The sequence below is a fragment of the Rhinoraja longicauda genome, chromosome 18, assembly GCF_053455715.1.
Source record: "Rhinoraja longicauda isolate Sanriku21f chromosome 18, sRhiLon1.1, whole genome shotgun sequence".
In the NCBI taxonomy this organism is placed as follows: domain Eukaryota; kingdom Metazoa; phylum Chordata; class Chondrichthyes; order Rajiformes; family Arhynchobatidae; genus Rhinoraja; species Rhinoraja longicauda.
This window is the reverse complement of record NC_135970.1, coordinates 32082617-32110004: the sequence shown is the minus strand read 5'-3', so window position 1 is coordinate 32110004 and position 27388 is coordinate 32082617. Positions and strand designations below refer to the sequence as shown.

Sequence of the window (27388 nt, the reverse complement as noted above, 5' to 3'; positions counted from 1 at the left end):
TACCCAGATGGCAAAAGACGATTGGCATTCCAGGGCAGATCTTAGATGCTTTTGTCCATTGAGTAAATAATCTAACTCAATTAATAATCAGCCTAAATAAGTAACAAGAAGATGTCAACACATAGAACAGCACAGCACAGGAACAGAGGCTTCTGCCCGTAATGTCCATGCCAAACATGAAACAAAGCCCATCCCTTAAATACCAGTACATGATCCATTTCCCGCCATTCCCTGCATATCCATGTGCCTACCCAAAACTCTCTTAAATGCCACTATTGTACCAATCTATCCCTGCACAGGGTCACTGGGCAACAGCTCCCAGAAAGAGTGCTGGCCCGGCCATAAGCGTAATGCATAAGCGCCAGCCATACGCTAGACCACAGAGATTGAACATCAATCAGCTAATCCCCGCTGGTCAGCTGCAAGGAAGCTTAGGACTTGCCCAAGACTATAAGAATTTGCAGAGAGTTGTCCATGTAGCCCATGACACAGACCAGGTTTCCCGCCATTGAAGAAGGGTCCTGACCTGAAACCCACCTATCCATGCACTCCAGAGATGTTGCCTGACCCACAGCGTTTTGTCTTTCTTCTGACCATTGACTCCATCTACACTTCACACTGCCTCATTAAATAAGCCAACATAATCAAAGACGTCCCCCCACCCTAGTAATACCTCTACTCCCTGCTCCCATCTGGCAGGAGGTACAGAAGCTCAAAAGTGCACACCACCAGCCTCAGGAACAGTTTCTTCCCTGATGTTATCAGGCTTCTGAACGGTCCTTCCATAAGCTAGGGCACTATCCAATTCATCCCATTGTGGACATTGGACTTTGTCTCTGGAACTGATGCACTACAATGCTGAGGACTATATTCTGCACTCTGTATCTTCCCCTTTGCTCTACCTATTGTACTGGAGTTGTATTTATGTATAGTATTACCTGATCCAATTGGATAACATACAAAAACAAAACTTTTCACTGTACCTCACTCAGCGCACGTGACAATAATAAACCTAAAACTAAACTTCTGCACCTCTGAAGGGGTCTCCAATTTCCAGTTATCTACAATTTTGTGCCGAACTGCCAGCATTTCTCCAGAAGATGCATTAAATGCACGAGTGAGTTAAATGAAGCAAATGAAGATGACTAACATCGGTCGTGTTTATCAAAGTTAAATTACTGGTGATGCTGCCGTACCCGCCTTGCAGTTCCATTCAGGCTGGCATATTCGATGGTCTTCATGCCTGCGTCTGCCCAGTACAGCCTCTCTGTGCCATAGTCCACTGCCAAGCCATTGGGCCAGGTGAGGTTGGCAGAGATGATGACAGTCCGCACAGAGGAGTCCAGCCCTGCCCGCTCAATCTTAGGACTGGCCCCCCAGTCTGTCCAGTACATGTACCTTCACACAGCAAACACAGAAACAAGAAGCAGTTAGTGTTCACACCCGCCAGTTACAGTGCAGCTTCAAAATCTGCATTTCATTGTTACTTGGTGCAGCATACTGAGATTTAAACAACATTGAGCACACAAGACTGAGCAATCACATCCAATCTATGCTTGAAAACTTCCATCACAAGCTAAAGCTTGATGGTCATATATTATGCATTTACTTGAGACATTAGTTAAATGAAATATGAAATTTAACATGAAACAAATAAAGAACCACAGTTCAACTGTGGTAGACCAACCCTCCAATGGGATCGACCACTATGTCTCTGGGTCTGTCCAAGTTCTCCCAGATGAGAACCGTGCGCATAGTGCCATCTAAGTTCGACGCCTCGATTCGGTCCGTTCCTGAAATGAAGAGGAGACAAAAACTTGAAAATATAGTCTTGTTTGTAACAAAGTAGAACAAATATAATGCTGGGGAGATAGGGGTGAGAATGTTTGGAAAATATATGTGAAAATATTGAAGCAGAGTGATCAGATCATCTTTTCACATCTCCTGCTGATCATAAACAGTCCAAAAGCTTCAGTAAAGCCACGATACGGATGGTTACCTGCATCTGTCCAGTAGAGCTTGTTTGTCACCCAGTCGACAGCAAGTCCTGCTGGACTCTCCAAACTGGTGTCCACCACTGCCTGAAAGAAAACCCATTGAATCCACTCTCAGATTGAAAGAGTCTTTTGTAGAGAAAACAATAAATTAAACCCTTTACTTCACAAATCACTAGACTGTGACATTTGATATATTACCCAGCCTTTAATACGTGCCACTATAATTGCAATTGTGTAAACATTTTTTTACAGAATTATTTGAGTATATATATATATATTCACAAATAATTTTGAGATATTAATGTGTGTGATATGTTTGTGTGTGTGTGTGATGTATATATATATATATACATATACACACACACACACATATATATATATAATAAAATATATATACACACACACTCGCACAATTGAAATTATGTATATCAACTGGAATAATACGTAATCCCAATTATGATCACAATTACTTAGACAACAGACAATAGACAATAGGTGCAGGAGTAGGCCATTCGGCCCTTCAAGCCAGCACCGCCATTCAATGTGATCATGGCTGATCATTCTCAATCAGTACCCCGTTCCTGCCTTCTCCCCATACCCACTGACTCCACTATCCTTAAGAGCTCTATCTAGAAATGTACTAGAAAGTACATTTGTTTGCTTTGCATTTAAGTTATCAGTAATATGTGCACTCCGATGGATGTAGATGCTTGCATTCAAATGGTGACATGATTAAATTCTAAATATCTTTCATCATAAGGGAATTTGTCTCGACCTTTGGATAGGTGACGTTTCGGGTCAGAACCCTTCCTCAGATTCATGTTCTCCAGGGGTGCTGCCTGACCCGCTGAGTTACTACATCACTGATCTTTGGTAGCCAGCATCTGCAGTTCCTTTTTACTATGTTATAGTTTAGACCTATGCAGAGCCGCACACATACCTCCTGCTGAGTCCCATCCCACTTTGCCCTGTTGATGGAGTCGGTGGTAACGTCTGTCCAGTAGATAAATTCCCCTGTGGAGTCCCAGTCGAGTGCAACAGCGCTGCGCACATCAGCCACTGGAATGACATCGTCAGACTTGTCCTCGGTGTCAAAGCTGATGCGACGGATGTCCGTCCTTCGAGCAAAAAGCAGGAACTTGTCAAGACCTGATAAGGCCGAAAGGTCTCTTGTCACTTCTAAGTTCAAAACATCAAGACAACTTCTTCGAAATGTAACATTACATCAACAATATAATGCCAAAAAAGAACATTTTCCTCCCAATTCACACTGACTGGCTGACAGACGAAGGTCAGCTGCAACCTACAACTCGTGCGACTCTTGGGTGGACTGATTGCATTAATTGGACATCTTCACTTCCCCGTGGCCAAAACTAAATGCTCATTGTCAATCTGCTTAGAAACTTCACTTGCCCCAAAAATGATGTGCCTCCAACTTTTCATAACTATAGGTATTGCCACAATTTGACCGGGGATAAAAATGAAATCTGAGCAACCATTTCAGCGGGAACTTACTGTACTATCTACTGACCAGCGCACGATTTGCAGTTTTTTCAACATACTAGAAGCCCGCTAAAATGCACGCTTTATACTTTGTAAAAATATGCATTAAACTCAGCTGTGTCGTTAACTATATTTTATTGTATTATTTGACCGTAGTTATTGTAAACTTATTTTTCTCTGATAGGCATAAGTTTTAAAAAGCCAGTGGGTAGAATGTACCCAAAATGAATAACAGCAGCTGGTTTTGCAATGAACGGCACACTCCTTTCATGGGTATTTTTAATACCCTTCTACTTAAAATTGGAATTGTATATGCCAGGGAGTAGACCATAATGATATGGTAGGGGCTGGTTGCTACACATTAAGTAACATATGATCCATTCACGGGATAACAAAAGGTTTCATTCATGTGGTTGATTCCCAAAATGACAGGCAGAAAGTTGAAAACATTAAACATAGAATATTACAACACAGGGACAGGCCCTTCAGCCCACGATGTCTGTGCTGAACATGATGCCACGATAAACTTATCTACCGGGACGTGATCCATATCCCTCCATTCCCTGCCTATGCCTACCCAACAGTCTTAATGCCACTATTGTATCTGCCTCCACCACCACCCCCTGGCAGCGCGTTCCAGGCACCCACCACCCTCTGGATAAAAAAAATTGCCCCGCAGATCTCCTTTAAACTTTGCCCCTCTCATCTTGAAGCTATGCCCTCCAGTATTTGATTGTTGCATTCTAGGAAACTGTATGTTCATTCCACAAATTCAGTCAAACACTTGTTCTAACATTCAATGGGCAGGGAAGACATTGCCTTGAATCCAACTGCCTCTGTAACCAGGCCTCATCACAATGCATTGACTGTGTGTCACGTGGCCAGCTGGGACTGCTGATTAACTGCATTAATGGCAAGTTGCCCAACAGCACATCGGCGGTGAGCTGGGGAAATGTTGTGGGAATACACATAATGCCACCTCTAATGTCGGCAGCACTGGCCCGCTGATAGCAGAGGTTTGTCAGAGTGAGTTCGACGAATCAGAGGCTGCAACTTCGCAAGAACGGCCTGTCTGGCTCCTGAGATGTACGGCAGAAAACTGTTCCATTTAGTTTAGTTTAGAGATACAGCGCGGAAGCAGGCCCTTCGGCCCACCGAGTTCTGGAATTCTTTGAGGATGTAACTAGGAAAATTGACAGGGGAGAGCCGGTGGATGTGGTATACCTTGACTTTCAGAAAGCATTTGACAAGGTTCCACATAGGAGATTAGTGGGCAAAATTAGAGCACGGCATTGGAGGTAGGATACTGACATGGATAGAAAATTGGTTGACAGACAGAAAGCAAAGAGTGGGGATAAATGGGTCCCTTTCAGAATGGCAGGCAGTAACTAGTGGGGTACCGCAAGGCTCGGTGCTGGGACCGCAGCTATTTACAATATACATTCAGGATGACTTGGATGAAGGGATTAAAAGTACCATTAGCAAATTTGAAGATGATACAAAGCTGGGTGGTAGTGTGAACTGTGAGGAAGATGCTATGAGGTTGCAGGGTGACTTGGACAGGTTGTGTGAGTGGGCGGATGCATGGCAGATGCAGTTTAATGTGGATAAGTGTGAGGTTATCCACTTTGGTGGTAAGAATAATAAGGCAGAGTATTATCTGACTGGTGTCAAGTTAGGAAAAGGGGACGTACAATGAGATCTGGGTGTCCTAGTGCATCAGTCACTGGAAGGAAGCATGCAGGTACAGCAGGCAGTGAAGAAAGCCAATGGAATGTTGGCCTTCATAACAAGAGGAGTTGAGTATAGGTGCAAAGAGGTCCTTCTGCAGTTGTACAGGGCCCTAGTGAGACCGCACCTGGAGTACTGTGTGCAGTTTTGGTCTCCAAATTTGAGGAAGGATATTCTGATCAGCGTAGGTTTACTAGGTTAATTCCCGGAATGGCGGGACTGTCATATGTTGAAAGACTGGAGCGACTAGGCTTGTATACACTGGAATTTAGAAGGGTGAGAGGAGATCTTATCGAAACGTATAAGATTATTAAGGGGTTGGACACGTTAGAGGCAGGAAACATGTTCCCAATGTTGGGGGAGTCCAGAACAAGGGGCCACAGTTTAAGAATAAGGGGTAGGCCATTTAGAACTGAGATGATGAAAAACTTGTTCAGTCAGAGAGTTGTGAATCTGTGGAATTCTCTGCCTCAGAAGGCAGTGGAGGCCAATTCTCTGAATGCATTCAAGAGAGAGCTAGATAGAGCTCTTAAGGTTAGCGGAGTCAGGGGGTATGGGGAGAAGGCAGGAACGGGGTACTGATTGAGAATGATCAGCCATGATCACATTGAATGGCGGTGCTGGCTCGAAGGGCTGAATGGCCTCATCCTGCACCTATTGTCTATTGTCTATTGTCTATTGTCCGCACCGACCAGCGATCCCCGCACATTAACATTAACACACACCAGGGACAATTTACATTTATACTAAGCCAATTAACCTACAAACCTGTACATCTTTGGAGTGAGAGAAAACCGAATATCTCAGAGAAATCCAACGCTGTCACGGGGAGAACGTACAGACTCCATACAGAGAGGACATGTAGACGGGGTCGAATCCGGGTTTCTGGCGCTGTAGGTGCTGCAAGGCAGCATCTCTACCACTGCACCACCGTGATGCCCACTTCCCCGGCATGCAGGAGGCTGAGGGGTGATCTTATAAAGGTGGATAAAATCATGAGGGGAATGGATAGGGTGAATGCACAGAATCTTTTCCCCAGAGTAGGGGAATCAAGAAGCTGAGGACTTAGGATTAAAGTGAGATGGGAAAGATTTAATATGAATCTGAAGGGCAACTTTTTCACACAGGGGGTGGTGGGTGGGAATATGGAACAAACGGCTGGAGGAGGTAGTTGAGGCAGGTACAAAAACAGCACGAACAAGACACTTGGACAGGTACATGGATAGGATAGTTTTAGAGGGATATTGGCCAAATGCAGGCAAATGGGACTAGTGTTGGTGGGGCATCTTGGTCGGGATAGACAAGTTGGGCCGAAGTGCTTGTTTCCATACTGTATGACTCTATGTCTATAATTGCCAGCTAGGAGTTGCACGCTTTTGCAAAGTGTGCTCTCACGCTTTATGGAATGAACAACTACAGACACTGAGCTGCCAGAAAGCAATCTAACATTCCAACAGCAAACGTACATTGCTGGTGACGACAGCATTTACTTGAGTTACATGTTGAGACAACCGTGTGGGTGGACGTGTAGCTGCAGAGGCCACAAGGGTAAGGATAGCGGGTCGTCTGCCCAGCAGGACATTGGTGAAACATTAGACGGCGTTTATAAAGATCCAGGAGAATAGTGCACGGTGTGGCAATGTGACCGAGCTTTGTAAAGTGACATGACGTTCACCCTGCTGTGAGTAAATCCATACATTCATAACTGGCGTGTCATGTATGATAAATGACATATTGTATTGCAGATACATCCCCACAGAAACAGAAACCACTTAATGACCTGACACTGGAAATGTACAAGAAATTACATCTGGCCTTTGGAGGGACAGCACCTCATATTCATGGCTAGCTTCCAACCCAATAGCACACATGTTGAATTCTCCAATTTGAAGTCATCTCTTCCCATCCCCTTTCCCGCTTTGTCCTAGCCATTCCCTTGTCTCTCCTCTACCCTCTGGGAGAAAATGCAGGAACTTGAAGCTCAAACACTTGTCCTTGAAGCTCAAACAGACTTAAGAACAGCTTCTTCCCCACTGTTATTTGACTCCTGGCCCTCTTAAAACCCCGGAAGCTCTGGCACACACTCTTACTTTTAACTTATTAAAACAGAATAATGACATTTCTACTTGCACCAGTAGCACAACAGGTTTCCGCACACAGTACCCAATAGATTATATACTGAAATAAATAAACTAAAGTTCAATAAATAAAAATTCAACATCGTGCAAAACCAAACAAAGCCCAAAGTCCCTAAGTGCAACCCAGACAATCTGTAGTTTGGAGTTCAGTTGGAGTTCTAGTGTTCAATAGCCTGACGGTTGTACACCCTGTTTTACTCAGGCGCTGTTTCAAGTCTGTAACAATGAAGAATGATCCATTCAAGCCATACCAGTAACTATGTTTTACACTCTGCCTAACAATGGAAGAACCCTGTAATTGTGCCTGAACTCCTGTTCCCCAGAGGCTCCATGTTGATGTTCAGTGGAAAGCACAATAATATATGCCGCCTACTGTCATTAACAATACGGAGGATGTTTTGTGGAGACCCCAGGGTGCTACAATAGGATGTCTGAATAGTTTCTAATGTGGGTCCACACCAGCGTAGTTGCACGACCCTTGCTGTGAAACTAGATACAGCAGGTCGTTTTTACAACTCTCCTTTAAGTAGCCTCGTGGGTCAGAAAACCATCCTTACCTATCACTCCACCTGGCATATTTTCAAATTACACAATCATTTCTGTTCTGAGCTGAATGGGAGACTATTTTATGTTGACATGGAAGTGTCTCTGTAATCATCTCTTTAGCTTACACGTTTTACTTGTTCCCCGTGATTGAAAAATCAGAATTGCAATAATTATATGAATTTCAATGATTGTTTGGATGTGATGGTCGAAATTTTATATATCCGTGCATGTACAGCCCCAGCAAATTGGGATGTTCAGGTAATTGGAGTCACATATAAACCGGTGGCAGATGCAATTTCCTGTACATTTGTAGCTTCAAGTCAATAACTGGTTTTGTTTTCTTGTTAGATCCAAAGTGCATAATCTCTCAAGCATGACACACCAAGTTATGAGACAACGGGCTTGCTATGCTGCTCAAATGAACACCTTGTTACCATAGAAAGATTTGAGTGTTTTGGCAAACAATAGCCAGTTCTGCCACATGAACCTGTGTCCTTTGAAAGAAAAATTGAATTTTTGCGTAACCAGAGGCCCTGGTGCATGGGACTTCAATTACAAGTTAGTCAGGCTGACTTGCAGAATGAGATGTCCCGACTGGATTCAGGCAGAAAAAGACACAGAGTGCTTGAGTAACTCAGCCTGTCAGGCAGCATCTCTGGAGAACACGGATAGATGACGTTTCACAGAGTGCTGGAGTAACTCTGCGGGTCTGGCAGCATCTCTGGAGAACACGGATAGGTGACGTTTCACAGAGTGCTGGAGTAACTCAGCGGGTCAGGCAGCATCTCTGGAAGTTAAAGCTGGAAGAGAGGTGGGGGCGGGTCAAAGCCTGGCAAGTGATAGGTGGATACAGGTTAAGGGGCAGGGGATTGATTGGCAGATGGGTGGTGAAAGGCCAGAGATGAAAAGACAAGAAGTGTGAGATAAGGATAGATGAGGTATGAAATGTGAAGGCGGAGGAAGGAATATAGATGGTAGGGGACCTGTTTGGGGGAAGGAAAAAAGGTGTATGCACCGGTAGGGCACAGAGAAGAGAGATGGGGGGGGGGGTGGAGGGGAGGTGGAAAAAGGGGTTGGGGGCTGTTTGTGGATTAGTTGCCTAAAATCGAAAAATCCATCACTTGCCAAGCTTTATAGTGCCCCCTCCTCTCCCGACTACAATCAGTCTGCAGAAGGGTCCTGACCCAAAACGTCGCCGATCCATGTTCTGCAGAGATGCTGCCTGACCCAGAGTTACTCCAGCGCATTGTGTAAACCAACATCTGCAGTTCCTTGAGTCTTCATGTTGCTTTTGCGTGACCCACTCCGGCTCCTTTTGCTGATGGTCTTTTGTTTATCAGTCGGAAAAATGGCATGATAATCTGGGATTGGGGATACTTCAATTACACATGACCGTTATGTGCTGCCAGGGGTGGAGGTGGGGGCAGATACGATAGTGATGTTTGGGTGTGCAGGGAATGGAGGGATACGAATCATATTTAGGCAGTTCATATATTCTAGGAGCAGAATGAGGCCATTCCGCCCATCAAGTCTACTCTGCCATTCCATCATTCTCCCCATGAACCCTGACACCCTGATTAGTCAATCTCCCCCTTAAAAATATCCAAAGGAGACTGGTTTAACTTGGCATCAGGTTCGGTATGGATATTGTGGGCCGAAGGGCCTGTTCCTGCACTGTACATGTCCTATTATAATCCCCAGTGTGATACGCTGCTTCCTTACGACAGGCTGCCCACATTGATGACTCCAGCACATGTGAAGGATAAGACAGGCAAGTGAAACCTGGATTAATGTGAACGGCCTAAAGCGTTGGATCTCTGCCAGAAAACAACGTACAGGCTTCAAAAAAGATAAATGCCGCTTTTTTTTGCATGATTCAGTCAAAACTGAAACAGGTGCAATAAACTCCAATTTAGAGTCAAGGAGTCCTACAGCACGGAACCAGGCCCTTCAGCCCAATATGCCCATGCTGGCCAAGATATCTCATCTACACTAATCCCACCTGCCTGCATTTGGCCCATATCCCTCTAAACCTTTCCTATCCATGTACCTGTCCAATAAGCGAATTCGGTAACTCAACCGCTCATGCGCAGGTCATAGGTCACTTGTGCTAAACATTCTCGCCGGCTGAGCTGCTGTGTGTTTACAGACCTGCGTTTCATCCGTATTTTCCAGTTTTGCTTCGTAGAGGTAAGAAAATACTGCTTTCAAAACTATTAATTAGGTGTATTTATGGTTAATTTGTACAAAACCACGATGATTTTGTGCATTTTATTGCTTTATGCTTCGGTGAGTGAGCGAGATCATGACGATTTTCATTTGCAATTATAACTTGTACCGGAGCTGCTCCTCAAGCGGGAATATGTCGCACTTCCCAAATCATGACTTATTCTTGATTTTCTCAATCGTTCTTGGATTGTCAGCGATGCAAAAGAAAAACAAACGTTTGAGTGAATGAATTGCTGCATCGTGCGGGCGGTGGCTACAGTCTGGAATGTCAATGGATGACCACTGTAAACTTGAAGCTGCTGTTCGTGCAGCAATTAGATGGCTGCAGAGGTCAGAATCTAGTTTTACGAAGCAAAACTGGAAAATACGGATGAAACGCAGGTCTGTATACACGCAGCAGCTCAGCCGGCGAGAATGTTCAGCACGTGACCTATGACCTGCGCATGCGCGGTCGAGATAGCGAACTCGATTATTTGTAGGCAGGAAAATAGTCAAAAGGTCTAGGAGCAGAATAACACCATTCAGCCCATCGAGTCTTCTCCGCTGTTCAATCATGGCTGATCTACCTTTCCTTCCTAATCCCATTCTCCCGCCTTCTCTCCATAACCCCTGACACCCGTACTAATCAAGAATCTGTCAATATCCACCTTAAAAATATCTACAGCCTTCTGTGGCAGTGAATTCCACTCTCTGGCTAAAGAAGTTCTTCCTCATCTCCTTGCTTAGACGTGTGTCGGCGGCAGAGAGTCAGCTTGTACTTACTTCCAGCGCAGCGGAAGGCGTCGATCATCTTGAAGCCGGTGGGACAAGTGCAGGTGTAGTTGGTGTCACTGGGAAGGCAGAGGTGGCTGCAGCCTCCATTATCATCCCCACAGCGGTTTCTCCCTGCTCAAATAGCAGAAAGCAGAAAACACATAAATATCACACTGTCGGACAGCACGGAAACAGGTAATGCTTCAGGTCGGGACGCTTCCTCAGACTGATTATGGTGGGGGAGAGGGGAAGAAAGCTGGAAGAGTCATAGAGTGATACAGTGTGGAAACAGGCCCTTCGACCCAACTTGCCCACAACGGCCAACAAAGTCCCAGCTACACTAGTCCCACCTACCTGCACTTGGTCCATATCCCTCCAAACTTGTCCTATCCATGTACCTGTCTAACTGTTTCTTAAATGATGGGATCGTCCCAGCCTCAACTACCTCCTCTGGCAGTTTGTTCCATACACCCACCACCCTTTGTGTAAAAAAGGGGCGAGGGGGGGAAGGAGAGGGGGAGAGGAGAGGGTGCTGCACCAACGCAGGAAAGGTTTGGGTCCAACTTGATCTAGTGTATTTATAAAATCTTTTGGGATTGTCCTTAATGCTACCCGCCAGAGCTACCTTCTGGCCCCCTTTTACCCTTCTGATTTCTTTTTTTAAGTTTACTTCTTAGGTCCCGAAACTCCTCCAGGGATGCACTTGATCCCACTGGATCAAGGCCTATTCCTGTCCCATGCATCATTCTTGTTTTTGACCAACTCCTCAATTTCCCTCGTCAGCCAAACCTCCTTACGTTTGCCTGCTTTGCCCTTCACTCTGACGGGGATGTACACATCCTGAGCTCTAACGGGGATTTTACATATCCTGAGCTTTCGTCAGCACACTTTTGAAGAGGTGGGGATGGGACAAAGCCTGGTGAGTGATAGGTGGATACAGGTGAGAGGGGTCTGATTGGCAGATGGTTGGACAAAGGCCAGAGATGAAAAGCAGAAAAGCTTTGTCCTGCCTCTCACCACTCTTCCACCTTACTTTCCATTCTCCCCTCCCATCCCATAATCAGTCTGAAGAAGGGTTCCGACCCGAAACATCACCTTTGCATGTTCTCCAGAGATACTGTCTAACCCACTGAGCAATTTGGGTTTTTTTAAGCCAGCATTTGTTTACATATTGCACAGCAACACAAATACATGTGGGCATATGCATGCACACCAACACGCATACATGTGGATATGTATATGGACACCAGCACACATATGTGCATACACATGGATACATATGTGCACACGCAAAAATGCATACCAACACCCACACACACGCACACCAACACGTGCACACCTACACGCATACACGCGCACATATGCGTTGGTCATCAAACCAAGAGTGCAGAGCTGAGAAGCTGCTGATGTAATCGGTTAATGTTAGTAGCCTTTAGAGCCATCTTTGAGCTGCAGTTTAGTGGTTCGCAGTGACTGATGCACTCTCCTCCTGCCCACTGGCAACTCATGAATCACTGCATCCACCGCTGCCATCTCCAAGCCAGCACACAGCTACCAGCAGAACTAGAGAAGCTCAAGCAGCAAGCTCATATTGTACTGGGCAATAACATAAATCAGATCATCATTCGCATTCAGCAACTCTTGTACGTTTATCAGTCCTTATGGAATTCAAAATGCAGCACATATCAATCATCCTTTCAATAATAATTTCCTAGATATGTTATTTCTAATTATTGAAAAGTAAACGCATGAGAATGGGCTATTCTGAAAGCTGATGGGCTGAATGTCCTCATTCTATGATTATCAGGAAATGTGTCGCAAAATCAGTAAACAGCTTAATGAAATTGCCAAGATTTGTGTTGAAGAAAATATATCTGACAACCATGAGTCTAAGTTCTAAATTCTACTAACTATACTTCCTTTCAACGTCTCATCCACAAAAATAGTATTAGACAATAGACAATAGACAATAGGTGCAGGAGGAGGCCATTTGGCGCTTCGAGCCAGTACCGCCATTCAATGTGATCATGGCTGATCATTCTCAATCAGTACCCCATTCCTGCCTTCTCTGGAATGCCAATGATATGGGAGACATCATAGAAGCATATAAAATTATGAAAGGCATAGATAGTGCAGACAGAATATTCAAATGGAAAATAAGTTACGTTTTGATTGTTTGTTGGATCACTCGGAAATAACTAGCATTCAGAGTCTTGCAAAGAAATCTTTCAGCCAGTCCCTTCACTATTAACCCATGAGTCCTTCATTTAGTTTAGGGATACCTCGTGGAAACAGGCTCTTTCACCCATTGAGTCCGTGATGACCAACGATCACCCGTACACTAGTTCCATCCTAAACATTAGTGACAATTTACAGAAGCCAATTAACCTACAAACCTGCAGATCTTTGGGAATGTGGGAGGAAACCGGAGCCCCCAGAGAAAACCCACATGGTCACAGGGAGGGAGAGAAGGAATGGGTGACGTTTTGGGTCGAGGCCCTTCTTCAACCTGAAACATCACCCATTCCTTCTCTCCAGAGATGCTGCCTGTCCTGCTGAGTCACTCCAGCATTTTGTGTCTATCTTCGGTGTAAACCAGCATCTGCAGTTCCTTCCTGCACAAATTGGATAAGAATCAGCGCATCTCATCAAGGAACTGAAGGACGTCTTGGCAGCCTCATGAGGCAGAGCTGTTGTAGTGTGATCACTTGGAGGGTGATGGATGTACAAAAAACAGTAAGAGAATGTCTGACTGTGATTCAACTCCATTTGCTATGCTTTAAGCTAAGAAAATCCTGTCTCCTTATGTACTCCCTCTAATTGGAGTTATCTTTGCAATTCAGGGAATGAAGTTAGATTTGGACCTTAGGGCTAACGGAATCAAGGGACGTGGGGAGAAAGCAGGAACGGGGTACTGATTTTGGATGGTCATGTACTTTGATGAGAGGAATCAAGAGGCAGGTGGGCTAGCATCCAAATGGAGAGAGATGGGATCTGAGCAAAGTACAGGGGCCTCGGTGTTTGTGTGCACAGAATACAACATGTTAATATGCAGATGCAGCAAAGAGTTAAGACATTAAATGGCATAATGGAGTTGGAATTTAGAAATACAAAAGTATTGTTGCAGTTTACAGGGTGCTTGTGAGCACTATGTACAGTTTGTAAGAAAATAACTGCCGATGCTGGTACAAATCGAAGGTATTGGTTTCACAAAATGCTGGAGTAACTCAGCAGGTCAGGCAGCATCTCAGGAGAGAAGGAATGGGTGACGTTTTGGGTCGAGACCCTTCAAACTATGTACAGTTTGATTGCCTGATTTAAGAATTAATCCAGAGGTCTTGGGGACAGGAGAAAGGATTTCCACTCAGCTAATTACTGGGATGAGAAAATTGGCCTAACGCAAACAAACAAAAACATTGATTCTGTATTCTTTGACGTTTAAAGGAAACTTTAAATGGGAAGGATCCTAAGGGGATATGATATGGTAGATGTTGATATGTTTCATAAAGCCCCATTAACTCTGGCTACAGTGATATGCTATCAGTGCCCGATGTGAATCCATACTTAATAATACATTCTAACATTTTGCCTGTTACTAATGTTGGACTAACTGGTCTATAGTTCCCTGTTTAGTTTATTGCAAATCTGGAATATTATTCAGATAAAGAGCTTTCAATGTAGTCTTTTTAGCATTTCACCTTCTCTGACTATAATTGGAATATGTTCCCATATATGATAAATGACCCCTTTTGTTCGTGCCAAATATCTGCAAACACACTGTAGAAGGCACACTGTCGGGATGCATCACAGCTTGGTTTGGCCACAGTTCTGTCCAAGACCGCAAGAAATTGCAGAGAGTTGTGGATGTAATCCAGTCCATCACACAGACCACACTCCCCACCTTTGTCGATATAACCCAGTCCATCACACAGAATTCTGGAATTCTCTGCCTCAGAAGGCAGTGGAGACCAATTCATTGGATGTATTCAAAAGAGAGTTAGATACAGTCTTAGGGCTAGCGGAATCAAGGGGTATGGGGAGAAGGCAGGAACGGGGTACTGATTGTGGATGATCAGCCATGATCACAATGAATGGCACTGCTGTCTCAAAGGGCATCTACACCACGCTGCCCTGGGAAAGCAGCAACATAATCAAGGACCACTCACACCTGGTCATTCCCTCTCCTCTCCTGTCCTGTCAGGCGGAGATACAGAAGCTTGAAAGCAAAGATTGAGGGCGTGCTATTGAGGGCGTGCAGTGTAGGTTTACTAGGTTAATTCCCGGAATGGCGGGACTGTCATATGTTGAAAGACTGGAGCGACTAGGCTTGTATACACTGGAATTTAGAAGGATGAGAGGGGATCTTATCGAAACGTATAAGATTATTAAGGGGTTGGACACATAAGAGGCAGGAAACATGTTCCCAATGTTGGGGGAGACCAGAACCAGGGGCCAGTTTAAGAATAAGGGGTAGGCCATTTAGAACAGAGATGAGGAAAAACTTTTTCAGTCAGAGAGTTGTGAATCTGTGGAATTCTCTGCCTCAGAGGGCAGTGGGGGTCAATTCTCTGAATACATTCAAGAGAGAGCTAGATAGAGCTCTTAAGGATAGCGGAGTCAGGGGGTATGGGGAGAAAGCAGGAACGGGGTACTGATTGAGAATGATCAGCCATGATCACATTGAATGGCGGTGCTGGCTCGAAGGGCCGAATGGCCTCCTCCTGCACCTATTGTCTATTGTCTATTGTCTATAAGATACTAGAGGAACAAGATAGACCACTTGACCCTAAAAACCGTAGTACGTCAAGGCGCCATTTTAGTAGGCAGAAACTTGCAGAAACATTTAAAAAGAAAAATAACAAAAATCTGTGAATTGATAGATGAGATGTATTCTGCATTTTAATGGTATAATCACACATACTGTTCCCCCAAAACACTGATTACACTGCGAGAGGCATAACGAACGGCGGGTTTTGCCTACTAAAATGGCTCCTTTACGTACTACACTTCAGTATAGGCGATTTAATCGGAGGGGTCCATCTTGTTCCTCTGGTATCTTTGCTTGAAAGTGCGCACCAGCAGATCCAGGAACAGCTTCTTCAACTCTGTTATCTGACGACTGAACAGCTCTTGCATTAGTCCCAATCTCACAATCTACCTCATTGCAGCTCTTGCACTTTTTTTTTTAAATCTGCACTTTCTCTGCAACTGTAACACTCTAATACTTCAACATTATATTCTACACTTTTCTCTCATTGCACTGCCTATTGTACTTGTGTACGGTTCGATTATATCAAATGTACTATTGTCTGACTGGATTGCATGTAAACACTGTATCTCGGTACGCGTGGCAATAATGAACCAACAGCAATTCTGCATCACTTGAGCTTTACTGTAGTCAGTTCAAATGAGCAGAGAGTGAATTGTTTCCATCCTGATCTCGGGTGTGATGGTCTTGGGTTGCAGCATGGATGCCAGTGGCTCTGTATTTGCAATCTTCTGCAGGCATCGATAGTTCAAAGCAACATCTGGTTCAAGCCACAACAAGATCTGTAAGGGAGTGGGGGCCAAGCATTGAGCTCAGAGGGCAGTCAGTCATCTCTGTCAATGTTTGATTTTGGAATTCAACCCAAACCCCAAAACTGTGCTGTTTAATTGAATTAACATGGCCAAGCGATAAGATTTTGAAGAAAATAAATTCGACAGATGTCTTTCCACAATGAATGGTCCCACTGTGGCCAAGGAGGGCTATGGTCCTGTCTGTTCAGTTTAGTTTATTGTCATGTGTACCGAGGTACAGTGAAAAGCTTATGTTGCACGCTAACCAGCCAGCGGAAAGACAATAAATGATTATAATCGAGCCATTCACAATGGTCAGATACATGAAAATGGAATAACGTTTAGTGCAAGGTAAAGTCAGTAAAGTCTGATCAAAGATAGTCCAACAGTAGTTCAGGACCGCTCTCTGGTTGCGGTAGGATGGTTCAGTTGCCTGATAATAGCTGGCAGGGCTGAGCATGCTTTGCGGGCTGGACTCTCCAGGTACGGCACTGACTGTGTGCTCCTCCATTTTGCCTGACATCTCTTACAAGTGCAGTTAGGCCATAATCCACACACACACACAGATGGGAACAAACAAGGACCTTCTCCCAGAGTCCTGTCCAGTGTTTATCTCCTGAGCAACACCACTGTACTTTGGTCCACGTAACAATAATAAACTAAACTAAACTAAACATACACTCTCTCCCCCTCTGAATGTACAGCCCTCCACTCTCCCAAGTTATTCCAGCATTTTGCGTCCATCTAAACCACGGTGGCGCAGCTTTGCTGCTTTACAGCGAATGCAGCGCCGGAGACTCAGGTTCGATCCTGACTACGGGTGCTGCACTGTAAGGAGTTTGTACGTTCTCCCCGTGACCTGCGTGGGTTTTCTCCAAGATCTTCGGTTTCCTCCCACACTCCAAAGACGTACAGGTATGTAGGTTAATTGGCTGGGTAAATGTAAAAATTGTCCCTAGTGGGTGTAGGATAGTGCTAATGTACGGGGATCATTGGGCGGCACGGACTTGGTGGGCCGAAAAGGCCTGTTTCCGGCTGTATATATATGATATGATATGATAAAAACTTGCTTGGTTGCCAATCGTTCTGTGTGCATGTTGGCCAGCCTGAGGTCTACGCTACAACTCTGAGGCTAGCTAGTTGTGGGCACCAGTTCACTCCTTGAACAATAAAATATAATAGAATCCAACTGACCTAATAAACAAAAAGGACACTAAGTGCTGGAGTAATTCAGTGGGTCAGTCAGATAACGTTTCTCTGGATTAGTCAGAACAAGGGTCGCAACCCGAAACGTCACCTATCCATGTTTGCCAGAGACGCTGTCTGACCCGTTGAGTTACTCTTGCACTGTGTCTTTTTTTTAAAAACCTGCATTTGCAGTTGCTTGTGTAATAAGGAATTATTGCCGAATTGATAAATAAATTTACTTGACCTAATAAACAAGTATGTTGAAATAGTTTGTATTTTTTGCTTAACAGATGCAGAAAGAATCTCCCGAATTTAAGAAAAATGCAACCTTTTCTTAAATAGAGGAACAAATGTATTTTTTTTTTTAAACAAAAAAATTGAATTAATTTTATTAATATTTTTAAAGCAAGTTTCTATGATCTTGTTTTAAACGACTAGGCTAACGTATCAAAGATTTCTCGTTCACCCAGCGTGTTCTTACCTGCCGGTTGCCGTTGTGGGTGAAGTGTGTGAATATCCATTGGGAAGTGGAGTTTATTGCGGATAATCTCCTGATTTTTCCCAGTGAACTTGTTGGCACTGTTTATGCTTTTCGTGTGCCAATCTGTCCAGTACAGGCTGTCTTCAAACACAGTGATGGCAAAAGGATGTGGGAGTCCTGAAAATAAATCAACAATCACACATTAATATTGCCGGGCAAGGCCTCATTATGTTGGAGAAACTGATAATTCATGGAAGGACTCAAAGTGCTGGAGTAACTCAACAGGTCAGGCAGCATCTGTGGAGAACATGGATAGGTGACGTTTCACAATGTGCTGGAGTAACTCAACAGGTGAGGCAGCATCTCTGGAGAACATGGATAGACGACATTTCACAGAGAGCTGGAGTAACTCGATAGGTCAGGCAGCATCTCCGGAGAACATGGATAGACGACGTTTCAGATGAACAAGGGTCTCGACCCGAAACGTCACCTATCCATGTTCGCCAGAGATGCTGCCAGTCCCGCTGAATTACTCCAGCACTTTGTGTTCTACACAGTGTAAGTAGATGATTTAAAAAGTCAAGGGATATAGATTTCAAAGCATGAAGTCAGTTTTCAAAAGTAATTCTGCATCATGAATACAGAGCAAGTCTGGAGGGTAAACAGGCTGATCCTCAATGCCTGTGCATACACTCGACATGGGCTGGCACAGTGGTGAGAGTGCTCTCCTTTAACATTTCTGCCGTTCTGACGATCACACTCTGAACCTTTCCTCCTGTGACTTTATCATGCAGCATCTTTGTATAGCTATTACCCCAATCCATCTGCTAATATATATGTACTGGTGATTTATATATGAGCAAGTGATGTACAGGCACAGTGAGTGTCTGTGCACCAAACAGGAATGATAGCTCACAACAACCGCTGGTGTTTCCCACCTTAGTTTACAGGTCAGCTGCAACAGGGCTGAAACACTAGCCATGAATGCAGAGAAAACGATTGTGTGCCTGTAATCAATCTCACCTCTGTCTGTCTGGCAAGTTTACTTGACAGCCTGTTGGTTTGAGTGAAAACTGTGCTTTCATGGGGATTCACTGAGAAAACCGAGCTGCCAGTATTTATTGTAAAATATATGTTCTTTGATAAGAAGCTGTATTTAGATGGCTATTGTCCCTGGTTTTCCATGCTGGTTCTGAACCACGGCATTCATTACATTTCTTTTAACACAGATGACAGATAACAACTGGGCCAGGTGTGTACATTCCCAAACAAAGGGAGGAAGATAAATGAGCACAGTCATGGCTTTTTGCTTCACTGACGATTTTGCATGTTTCCACATCAAACACTGCACCACAAAGCCCAGGACAAACCTAGCATAGACACTGTTAACCCCTTAACACAAAGAACCTCAGAAGCTACATCAATTTTTAGAATGAAATATTGTAAACTGATATACATGACTGCAGTTAAGCTGCTTGTAATGAATGGGATCAATTTCAATTGTATTATATTTTAGAATTCCTCACATATTAGTAACAGCTTTGTATACTGCCCAAACTGAGAGCAACAGATTTTGGGAGTCTTGATTAATATAGTTGTTTTCTTTCAGTCCAAATTGAAGATGATTTTTTTTAGGCAATATATACTCTCGGTTCAAGTTTCAATGACATGAAATTCCAGCCCATTCTCTCCTGTTTCATGAGCTGGAGGTGATCACGACAGTTATCATTTACTTAATCATTGCCATCCATAACCTAAACTGAACACACATTTTCCATAACTGTGGTGCTGCCCTTAAACTGAATGGTTTAGAAACGATACAAGAAGCATTTCAGAAACAAACAATTTAGTTCGACCCACCGAGTACACACCGACCAGCGATCCCCACACACTAACACTATCCTACAAATTAGGGACAATTTACATGTTAAAAAAAGTCAATCAACCTATAAACCTATGCGTCTTTGGAGTGTGGAAGGAGACCGGAGATCCCAGAGAAAACCCACTCAGGTCACGGGGGGAACGTACAAACTCCGTACAGACAGCACCAGTAATTGGGATTGAACCCGGGTCTCTGGCGCTGTGAGACAGCAACTCTGTACAAAGTTCTGGCTACAAATATCACCGATCTGTGAAGCAAACTAGTGGCCAAACATTTGCAGAAAGAAGCCCTCTCTATAAGCAACCAGCTGACATTTTCAATTCAGCTTCAAAGTTTAAATCATTGAATTGATATGGAACGAGCAAAGATTCTTTGCTTTGGATTAGCAAATCCACAACTCTGGGCAACTCCATGTCAGAGATTCTGGTTTAGAAATGTTGCATTTGCAAAGTCGGACTTCTGAGTCAGTTAAACTATTCCATTCACATCTGCGAAATGCATCACAGCAGAATGGTTAAAATGCCGAAAAACCCCACAGAGGATGGGCTGATTTTGATTTTTGCACTATTATGGCTGTATATTCTATACTCCTGATCCTGATCCATCACTATATTCCTGATTCAGGCCGGGTCTTCAGACTGACATCCTATGGAATGTGACTTGCAGATGCATGGATGTAGCTTTATTGATGATATTAGAACAATCGAGATGGTTGAGAGTGTGGGACTCTTTCTCTGCAGTCTCCAATGCTTATGGCTAATAAAGAACTTTATATGAAGTTAAACGACTTGTCGTCATTACAACGTCTTACATGGCTACCTGGTATTACATTATTAATTGGTTAAATGTTCTTTAGTTATTACATCTGTCTACATTGCATTTACAGATCTGTTACGCTGCTGTGCGTAACAATTTCATGTCCTTTTACTTTAGACTTTAGGGATACAACGCTTCAGGGAAACATGCGCTTGGCCCACCGAGTCTGCGCCAACCAGCGATCCCTGTACACTAACACTATCCTACATACACTCGGGACCATTTACAATTTTACCAAAGCCAATTAACCTACAAACCTCTCTTGGAGTGTGGGAGGAAACCGGAGAGCCGAGAGAAAACCCACGCAGTCACAGGGAGAATGTACAAACTCCGCACAGACAGCACCCATATTCAGGATCAAACCCAGGTCTCTGGAGCTGTGAGGTAGCAACTCTACCACTGAGCCACTGTGTCGCCCTGTTCTGGAACATTAAACACTCTTGACTCCTGACTCTTTCTCTTCTGAAATATTAGGTGTTATAATCAGCTTGCTGCAATATTTCACTGCAGGATCCACTCCTGATAGATAGAATCATCTACAGACACAGTTAAGGCCCATTAACCAGTTGCCTGTGATTAAACTACACCAATGTGAATATGGAAAGGACATGAGACGTATATCAGTTACCCAACAGAGCATCAGTAGATGGCATTGAGGAGTGACAGCCAGAGGAAAGTAGTGTAAGAAAATAACTGCAGATGCTGGTACAAATCGAAGGTATTTATTCACAAAATGCTGGAGTAACTCAGCAGGTCAGGCAGCATCTCAGGAGAGAAGGAATGGGTGACATTTCGGGTCGAGACCCTTCTTCAGACTGATGTCAGGGGGGTGGGACAAAGGAAGGATATAGGTGGAGCCAGAGGAAAGTAAGTTAGATGTAATCAGTAAATTTTACAGTTAATTATTCAATTAGTCATCAACATTTGAATCTAGACTACACGTTCAGAGCCATGTAGTGGTACAGAATGTGGCTGGAAATCTGAAGAAAGTTTAAGATCCAGAGGTTGCAACTCATCAAAAGACATGGTACATTGTTTGCAGCACAGCCAGCCAGTTGGAAACCTTGCTTTCTTATGGATGTTGTGGTGCATACATCAGCATTTTGCCAGTGGGTCTATACCAGCTATCATGTAACATAAGCCACAATCATAGACCCATAGTCATGCAGCATGAAACAGCCCTTCAGCCAGACTGTTCTAAAAACTAATGCCAACAAAGGAGGCATCCTACGAAACAAAGAACTGCAGATTCTGGTTTATACCGAAGATAGGCACAAAGTGCTGGAGTAACTCAGCGGGGCTTGTAGCATCTCTGGAGAACATGCATAGGTGACGTTTTGGGTCGGGGTCCTTCTACAGACTGAAAGTAGAGGAGTGGGGGAAAGAACAGGAGGCAAGAAAAGACCAGGACGATAAACTAAAATAAATCGACCTACTGATCAGAGTGGATGAAGTACACACCTTGGCTTATCACTGCTTTCCTGTTCTGACCATCAAGGTCGGCACGTTCAATCACGTGGTGCTTGGCGTCGACCCAGTACATCTTCTGGCCGGCGTAGTCAATGGTGAGACCGTTGGGCCAGAAGAGATGTGTGTCTGCAATGATCTTGCGGTTTGACCCATCCATGGCAGCGTATTCTATACGCGGAGTATTGCCCCAGTCTGTCCAATATATGGTTCTACAAAAAAAGCAACAACAGCTGTAGCACACAAGGAAAAATAGACCATTTTGTTTCAAGGATATATCATTTTTTTTGCACAATAATCTAAAAACAAACAGGAATAAAAAAAAGTGAGCTTTGAAGCCAAATATGAAAAATGTTGATGCAATAATCTGCAGACGCTGGTTTACGAGAAGTGCTGGAGTAATCAGCGGGTCAGGCCGCATCTCTGGAGAACATGGATAGGTGACGTTTCACAGAGTGCTGGTGTAACTCAGCGGGTCAGGCAGTATCTCTGGGACATGAATAGGTGACGTTTCACAGAGTGCTGGAGTAACTCAGCGGGTCAGGCAGCATCTCTGGAGAACATGGATAGGTGATGTTTTGGGCCAGGACCCGTCTGAGAGGCTGTCCAGAGATGCTGCCTGACCCACTGAGTAAACCCAGCACTTTGTATCTTTTACTTAATTAGGTTGCTATTTAAAGGTAAATGATTATTTTAGATTTTCCCAGTTAGGACCTATATATAATGCTAACATTCGCAGGGAGAGTGTGATATATTTGTGTTGGGCAATCAGTATATACCTCGTCAGATTGTATAAATCATCAGCTTCGGTGGAAATGCAACCTGCACATGAGATGAAACTCAGCATTTCTAGTTCTTCGTAAATAATATTTTTGGTTGTATGAGTTGACGTACGTGTTGCAGAAATATGGAGATTACAATTTTATCATGGCATTCTGAAATGACTGCATGATTTTTGATTGATATAATCGTTATCGAGCATTATAGGGAGCGGTTGGGCAGGCTAGGGCTTTATTTCTTGGATCGCAGGAGGATGAGGGGTGATTTTATAGAGGTGTATAAAATCATGAGGGGAATAGATGGGGTGAATGTACAGAGTCTTTTACCCAGATTAAGGGAATCAAGAACTAGACATAGGTTTGAGGTGAAAGAAAAAAGATTTAATAGGAACCTGAGGGGCAACTTTTTCACACAGAGGGTGGTGGGTGCATGAAACAAGCTGCCAGTGGAGGAAGTTGATTTAGATTTAGATTTAGATTTAGAGATACAGTGCGGAAACAGGCCCTTCGGCCCACCGAGTCCACGCCGCCCAGCGATCCCCGCACATTAACACTATCCTACACACACTAGGGACAATTTGTTGCATTTTACCCCGTCAATTAACCTACATACCTGTACGTCTTTGGAGTGTGGGAGGAAACCGAAGATCTCGGAGAAAGCCCACGCAGGTCACGGGGAGAACGTACAAACTCCGTACAGACGGCGCCCGTAGTCAGGATCGAACCTGAGTCTCAGGCGCTGCATTCGCTGTAAGGCAGCAACTCTACCGCTGCGCCACCGTGATGCAGGTACTATGACAACATTTAAAAGGCACTTGGATGGGTACGTGGACAGGAAAGGCCGAGAGGGATGTGGACCAAATGTGGGCAAATGGGACTAGCTTAGATGGGGCATCTTGGTCGGCATGGCCAAGTTGAGCTGAGGGCATATTTCCTTGCTTAATGGCTCTATTTGACTGTGTTTTTTAATACAGCAGACTGCTCGTATTAAAATGAAAAAATGTCATCATGGTTATCAGTTTGGTTTCAATAAGATGGTGCCACACAAGTGTGACATATTACAAACAGCAGTAGTTCGCAGGAAACGACAAATGTAAGAAAACACAACTTGCTAAATGTGTGAAATTTGGTTTGTAAAATTTAATTAAAGTAGATAAGAAAACATTTCAGAATTTGTTTGTAAAAAGTGCCTGACAAAGACTTACAATTCCCAACCAACTACGGTGGGAATGATTAATTGTCTTCCTTGGAGAATTCAGTCAATGATATCATTACAAAACATTACAAGTCGTTTCATGTGATGCATTTCAGAAAATTTTTTGTTTGTTGCACAGTCCCACTGATACGGGGATATATCATTCCATTCCTGTAAATACATCTCTGCTCATTCTAAAGGGATTGGACACGATTGATTTTCGAGAAGCCGGACATGAAATATGGATTGTAAATCAAAACGATGTTGGTGAAGCTGGAATTACCAATCAAAAGAATTCAAGAATGGGGGAAGACCAAGGAAGAATCCGTTCCAAGCCAAACGCTTCTGGTCCATTTGTTTTGTGAGGGAAAATAATCAAAATCTCTGTAGTCTGACCATAAGCATATTTCAGATGCAACATTAAATCAAATCATGACCATTATGTTTTTGTGAAACTTAAAATCACAACCACTCCAAAGACGTACAGGTTTGTAGCTTAATCGGCTTGGTATAAATGTAAATTGTCCCTAGTGTGTGTGAGATGGTACTAGTGTGCAGGGATCGCTGGTCGGCACAGACTCGGTGGGCCGAATGGCCTGTTTTCGGACTGTATCTCGAAACTAAACTAACCCACTCCAGTAACGGAATTTTGCACCTGACACGAAACCAGATATTATAAGCACTTTTCAATGTTGACTGTCATAGATCTGCAGGAACACACTGGGTTAGTCTTCATTGATGCTCACAGAATGATCAGAAATGTATCTTCATTGTTTAGCCGTTATAATATTAATATAGTTTAAATTGTCAAGCTATGAAAGTGGAGTTGCATGGACTCAGTCAGGAGTACCTGACAACATTATTCTAACATCTACAGATGATTTCTAAACGAATAAGAAATGACGTGGAGTGTAAAACGTCGTTTGTGACATTGACCAGCAGCCCATGGAAGTGTGACCTTCCGTGGAGATCGATTCAGGTGTGTTGGTTCACTTGGGGCATTCAATCAATGAGTGAACAGGTGTCAGAGGTTATGGAGAGAAGGCAGGAGAATGGGGTTAGGAGGGAGAGATAAATCAGTCAGGATTGAATTGAGGAGTAGACTTGATGGACCGAATGGCCTAATTCTGCTCCTATCACTTACTAGAGTGAGGTGGATCCATTGGATCCAAATCTCTCCTCTGGGCCTCTCCTGGGGCAACCCTCCCCCAACTGATGATCCTGCGGGCAACCGTCTCCAACGGACAAAGCCTGTGGCCGGGGGGGGAGTGGCCCCCATCATTGGTCCCCAAACCTCTCCGGCATTGGTCCAGCACCCTCTCCTCCCCCATCCCCCCTCCCCTCCCCCCCTGCTCCCCCCCACTCACCCACTCCATCCCCCCTCAACCTCCCTTATCCTCCCCACCCCCCCACTCACTCACTCGATCCCCCTGAACCCCAATCCCCCCACTCATGCACTCGATCCCCCCTCAACCCCCCTCCTCCCTCATCCACTCGATCCCTCCTCAACCCCCTTTATCTCCCCTCCCCTCACACCCCCCCACCCACTCCATCCCCCCTCAACCCCCCAAACCTCTCCTGCATTAGTCTAGCACCCTCTCCTCCGCTCCCCCCTCCCCCCACTCACCCACTGCATCCCCCTCATCCCCCACTCCTCCCCTCCCCCACTCACCCACTCCATCCCCCCTGAACCCCCCTTATCCCCCCCATCCCTCACCCACTCAACCAACTCCATCCCCACTCAACTCCCCTTATCTCCCCCCTCCCCTCCCCCTCCCCGCCTCCTCACCCACGCTCGCGTGGCCAGAGACGAGCTGCAGCTATGGGTCGCTGCCATTTCCCATCGCAAAGTTGAAATATCGTAGGTCGCCGCGGACTTACATAAAAAACAAAGCTCGTCCTCCCAGCGGACGGGGGGGGAGAGGGGGGGAGGGGGGGGGGAGGAGGGGGTTCAGGGGGGATGGAGTGGGTGAGTCAGTGGCAGTTCGTCAGCCCACAGCCCCCCACCCCCCTCATTGGCCGCCACTCCCATCACTCTGACAGGTCCCACCCCCCGCGGTCATCGTGGGCCCCCCTCCCTCATTGGCTGCCACTCCCGCCACTCGGGCGGGTCCCATTGTGACGTCACACGCTGAACATGGCCAGCGTCAGTTTAATAAGGTAATTTTTTTACTTTAAAATCTCTCTAACTTTAAAAATGTAAGACCAATTGGAATGAAACATGGATCAAGGTGTCCCCAGAACAAAGGTGAGTAAGGTGGTCCTAAAATTGTGGTGCAATCGTGTGAGGGGGCACAAAAATAAGGCACCATCACAGGCATGATCAAACAAACAAATAATCAAACAGCGAGTTTTTGTAATAGAATGAATGAGACTCGGGCCGTCAAAATAATGATCACAAATTGTCACAGGCAGCAACCAACCCCAATACTGTGGCGGTCAGCTGGTGCAGGGACTATTTAACAATAGGCAGGCCGACAATACCTGGTCAATAATGGGGATAAGAACTAGGGACAATTTACTATTGCGCCAAGCCAATCAACCTACATACCTGTACGTCTTTGGAGTGTGGGAGGAAACCGGAGCAACCGGAGAAATCCCACGCAGGTCACGGGTAGAACGTACAAACTCCGTACAGACATCACCCGTAGTCGGGATGGCACCTGGATCTCTGGCGCTGTGAGGCGTGACGCCCTAGTGTTGGCACGCTATGCGCAATGCAACGTTAAATAATGATTTTAATTTCCAGTAAAGGCTTTGACTGGACAGGACATATCCTGTCAAAATGACTGGTGGGACTGCTGCATGAAGCACTCAAACCATTAGAATTAGTCTGGCGTTTTGGGATTAGACTCTGTTGCTAATTGCAGGCATAATTAAGTGCAAAGAACGTGATTTTACTTGAAATGTATTGCCGCATAGCTTGTAACATAAGACATCAAAACAGATATTTTTACGGCAGAGATAGATTCTGTATGGCAAATTAAGTTCCTCGTATGTTGCAAAACATACTTGGCTAATAAAGTATTATTGTGATTGTGATTGTGATTGATTAGTACGGGTGCCAGGGGTCATGGGAAGAAGGCAGGAGATTGGGGTTAGGAGGGAGAGATGGATCAGCCAT

At 44.6% G+C, this 27388-nt stretch overlaps 1 protein-coding gene across 3 annotated transcripts in view; it reads right to left on the bottom strand.

Annotated features, from left to right (window-relative positions):
* lrp4 (low density lipoprotein receptor-related protein 4) overlaps nucleotides 1-27388 on the bottom strand; it is a 258361-nt gene that overhangs the window by 44236 nt on the left and 186737 nt on the right. For 2 of the 3 annotated variants that reach the window (XM_078415462.1, XM_078415465.1), the window contains exons 14-20: nucleotides 22285-22502; nucleotides 18126-18302; nucleotides 10907-11032; nucleotides 2938-3146; nucleotides 2000-2081; nucleotides 1688-1793; nucleotides 1197-1398 (exon numbers count right to left, since the gene is read on the bottom strand). In XM_078415462.1, coding sequence (XP_078271588.1) covers nucleotides 1197-1398; nucleotides 1688-1793; nucleotides 2000-2081; nucleotides 2938-3146; nucleotides 10907-11032; nucleotides 18126-18302; nucleotides 22285-22502 — 1120 coding nt within the window. The remainder of the gene's footprint in view (nucleotides 1-1196; nucleotides 1399-1687; nucleotides 1794-1999; nucleotides 2082-2937; nucleotides 3147-10906; nucleotides 11033-18125; nucleotides 18303-22284; nucleotides 22503-27388) is intronic. The other variant, XM_078415463.1, reaches the window with a different exon arrangement.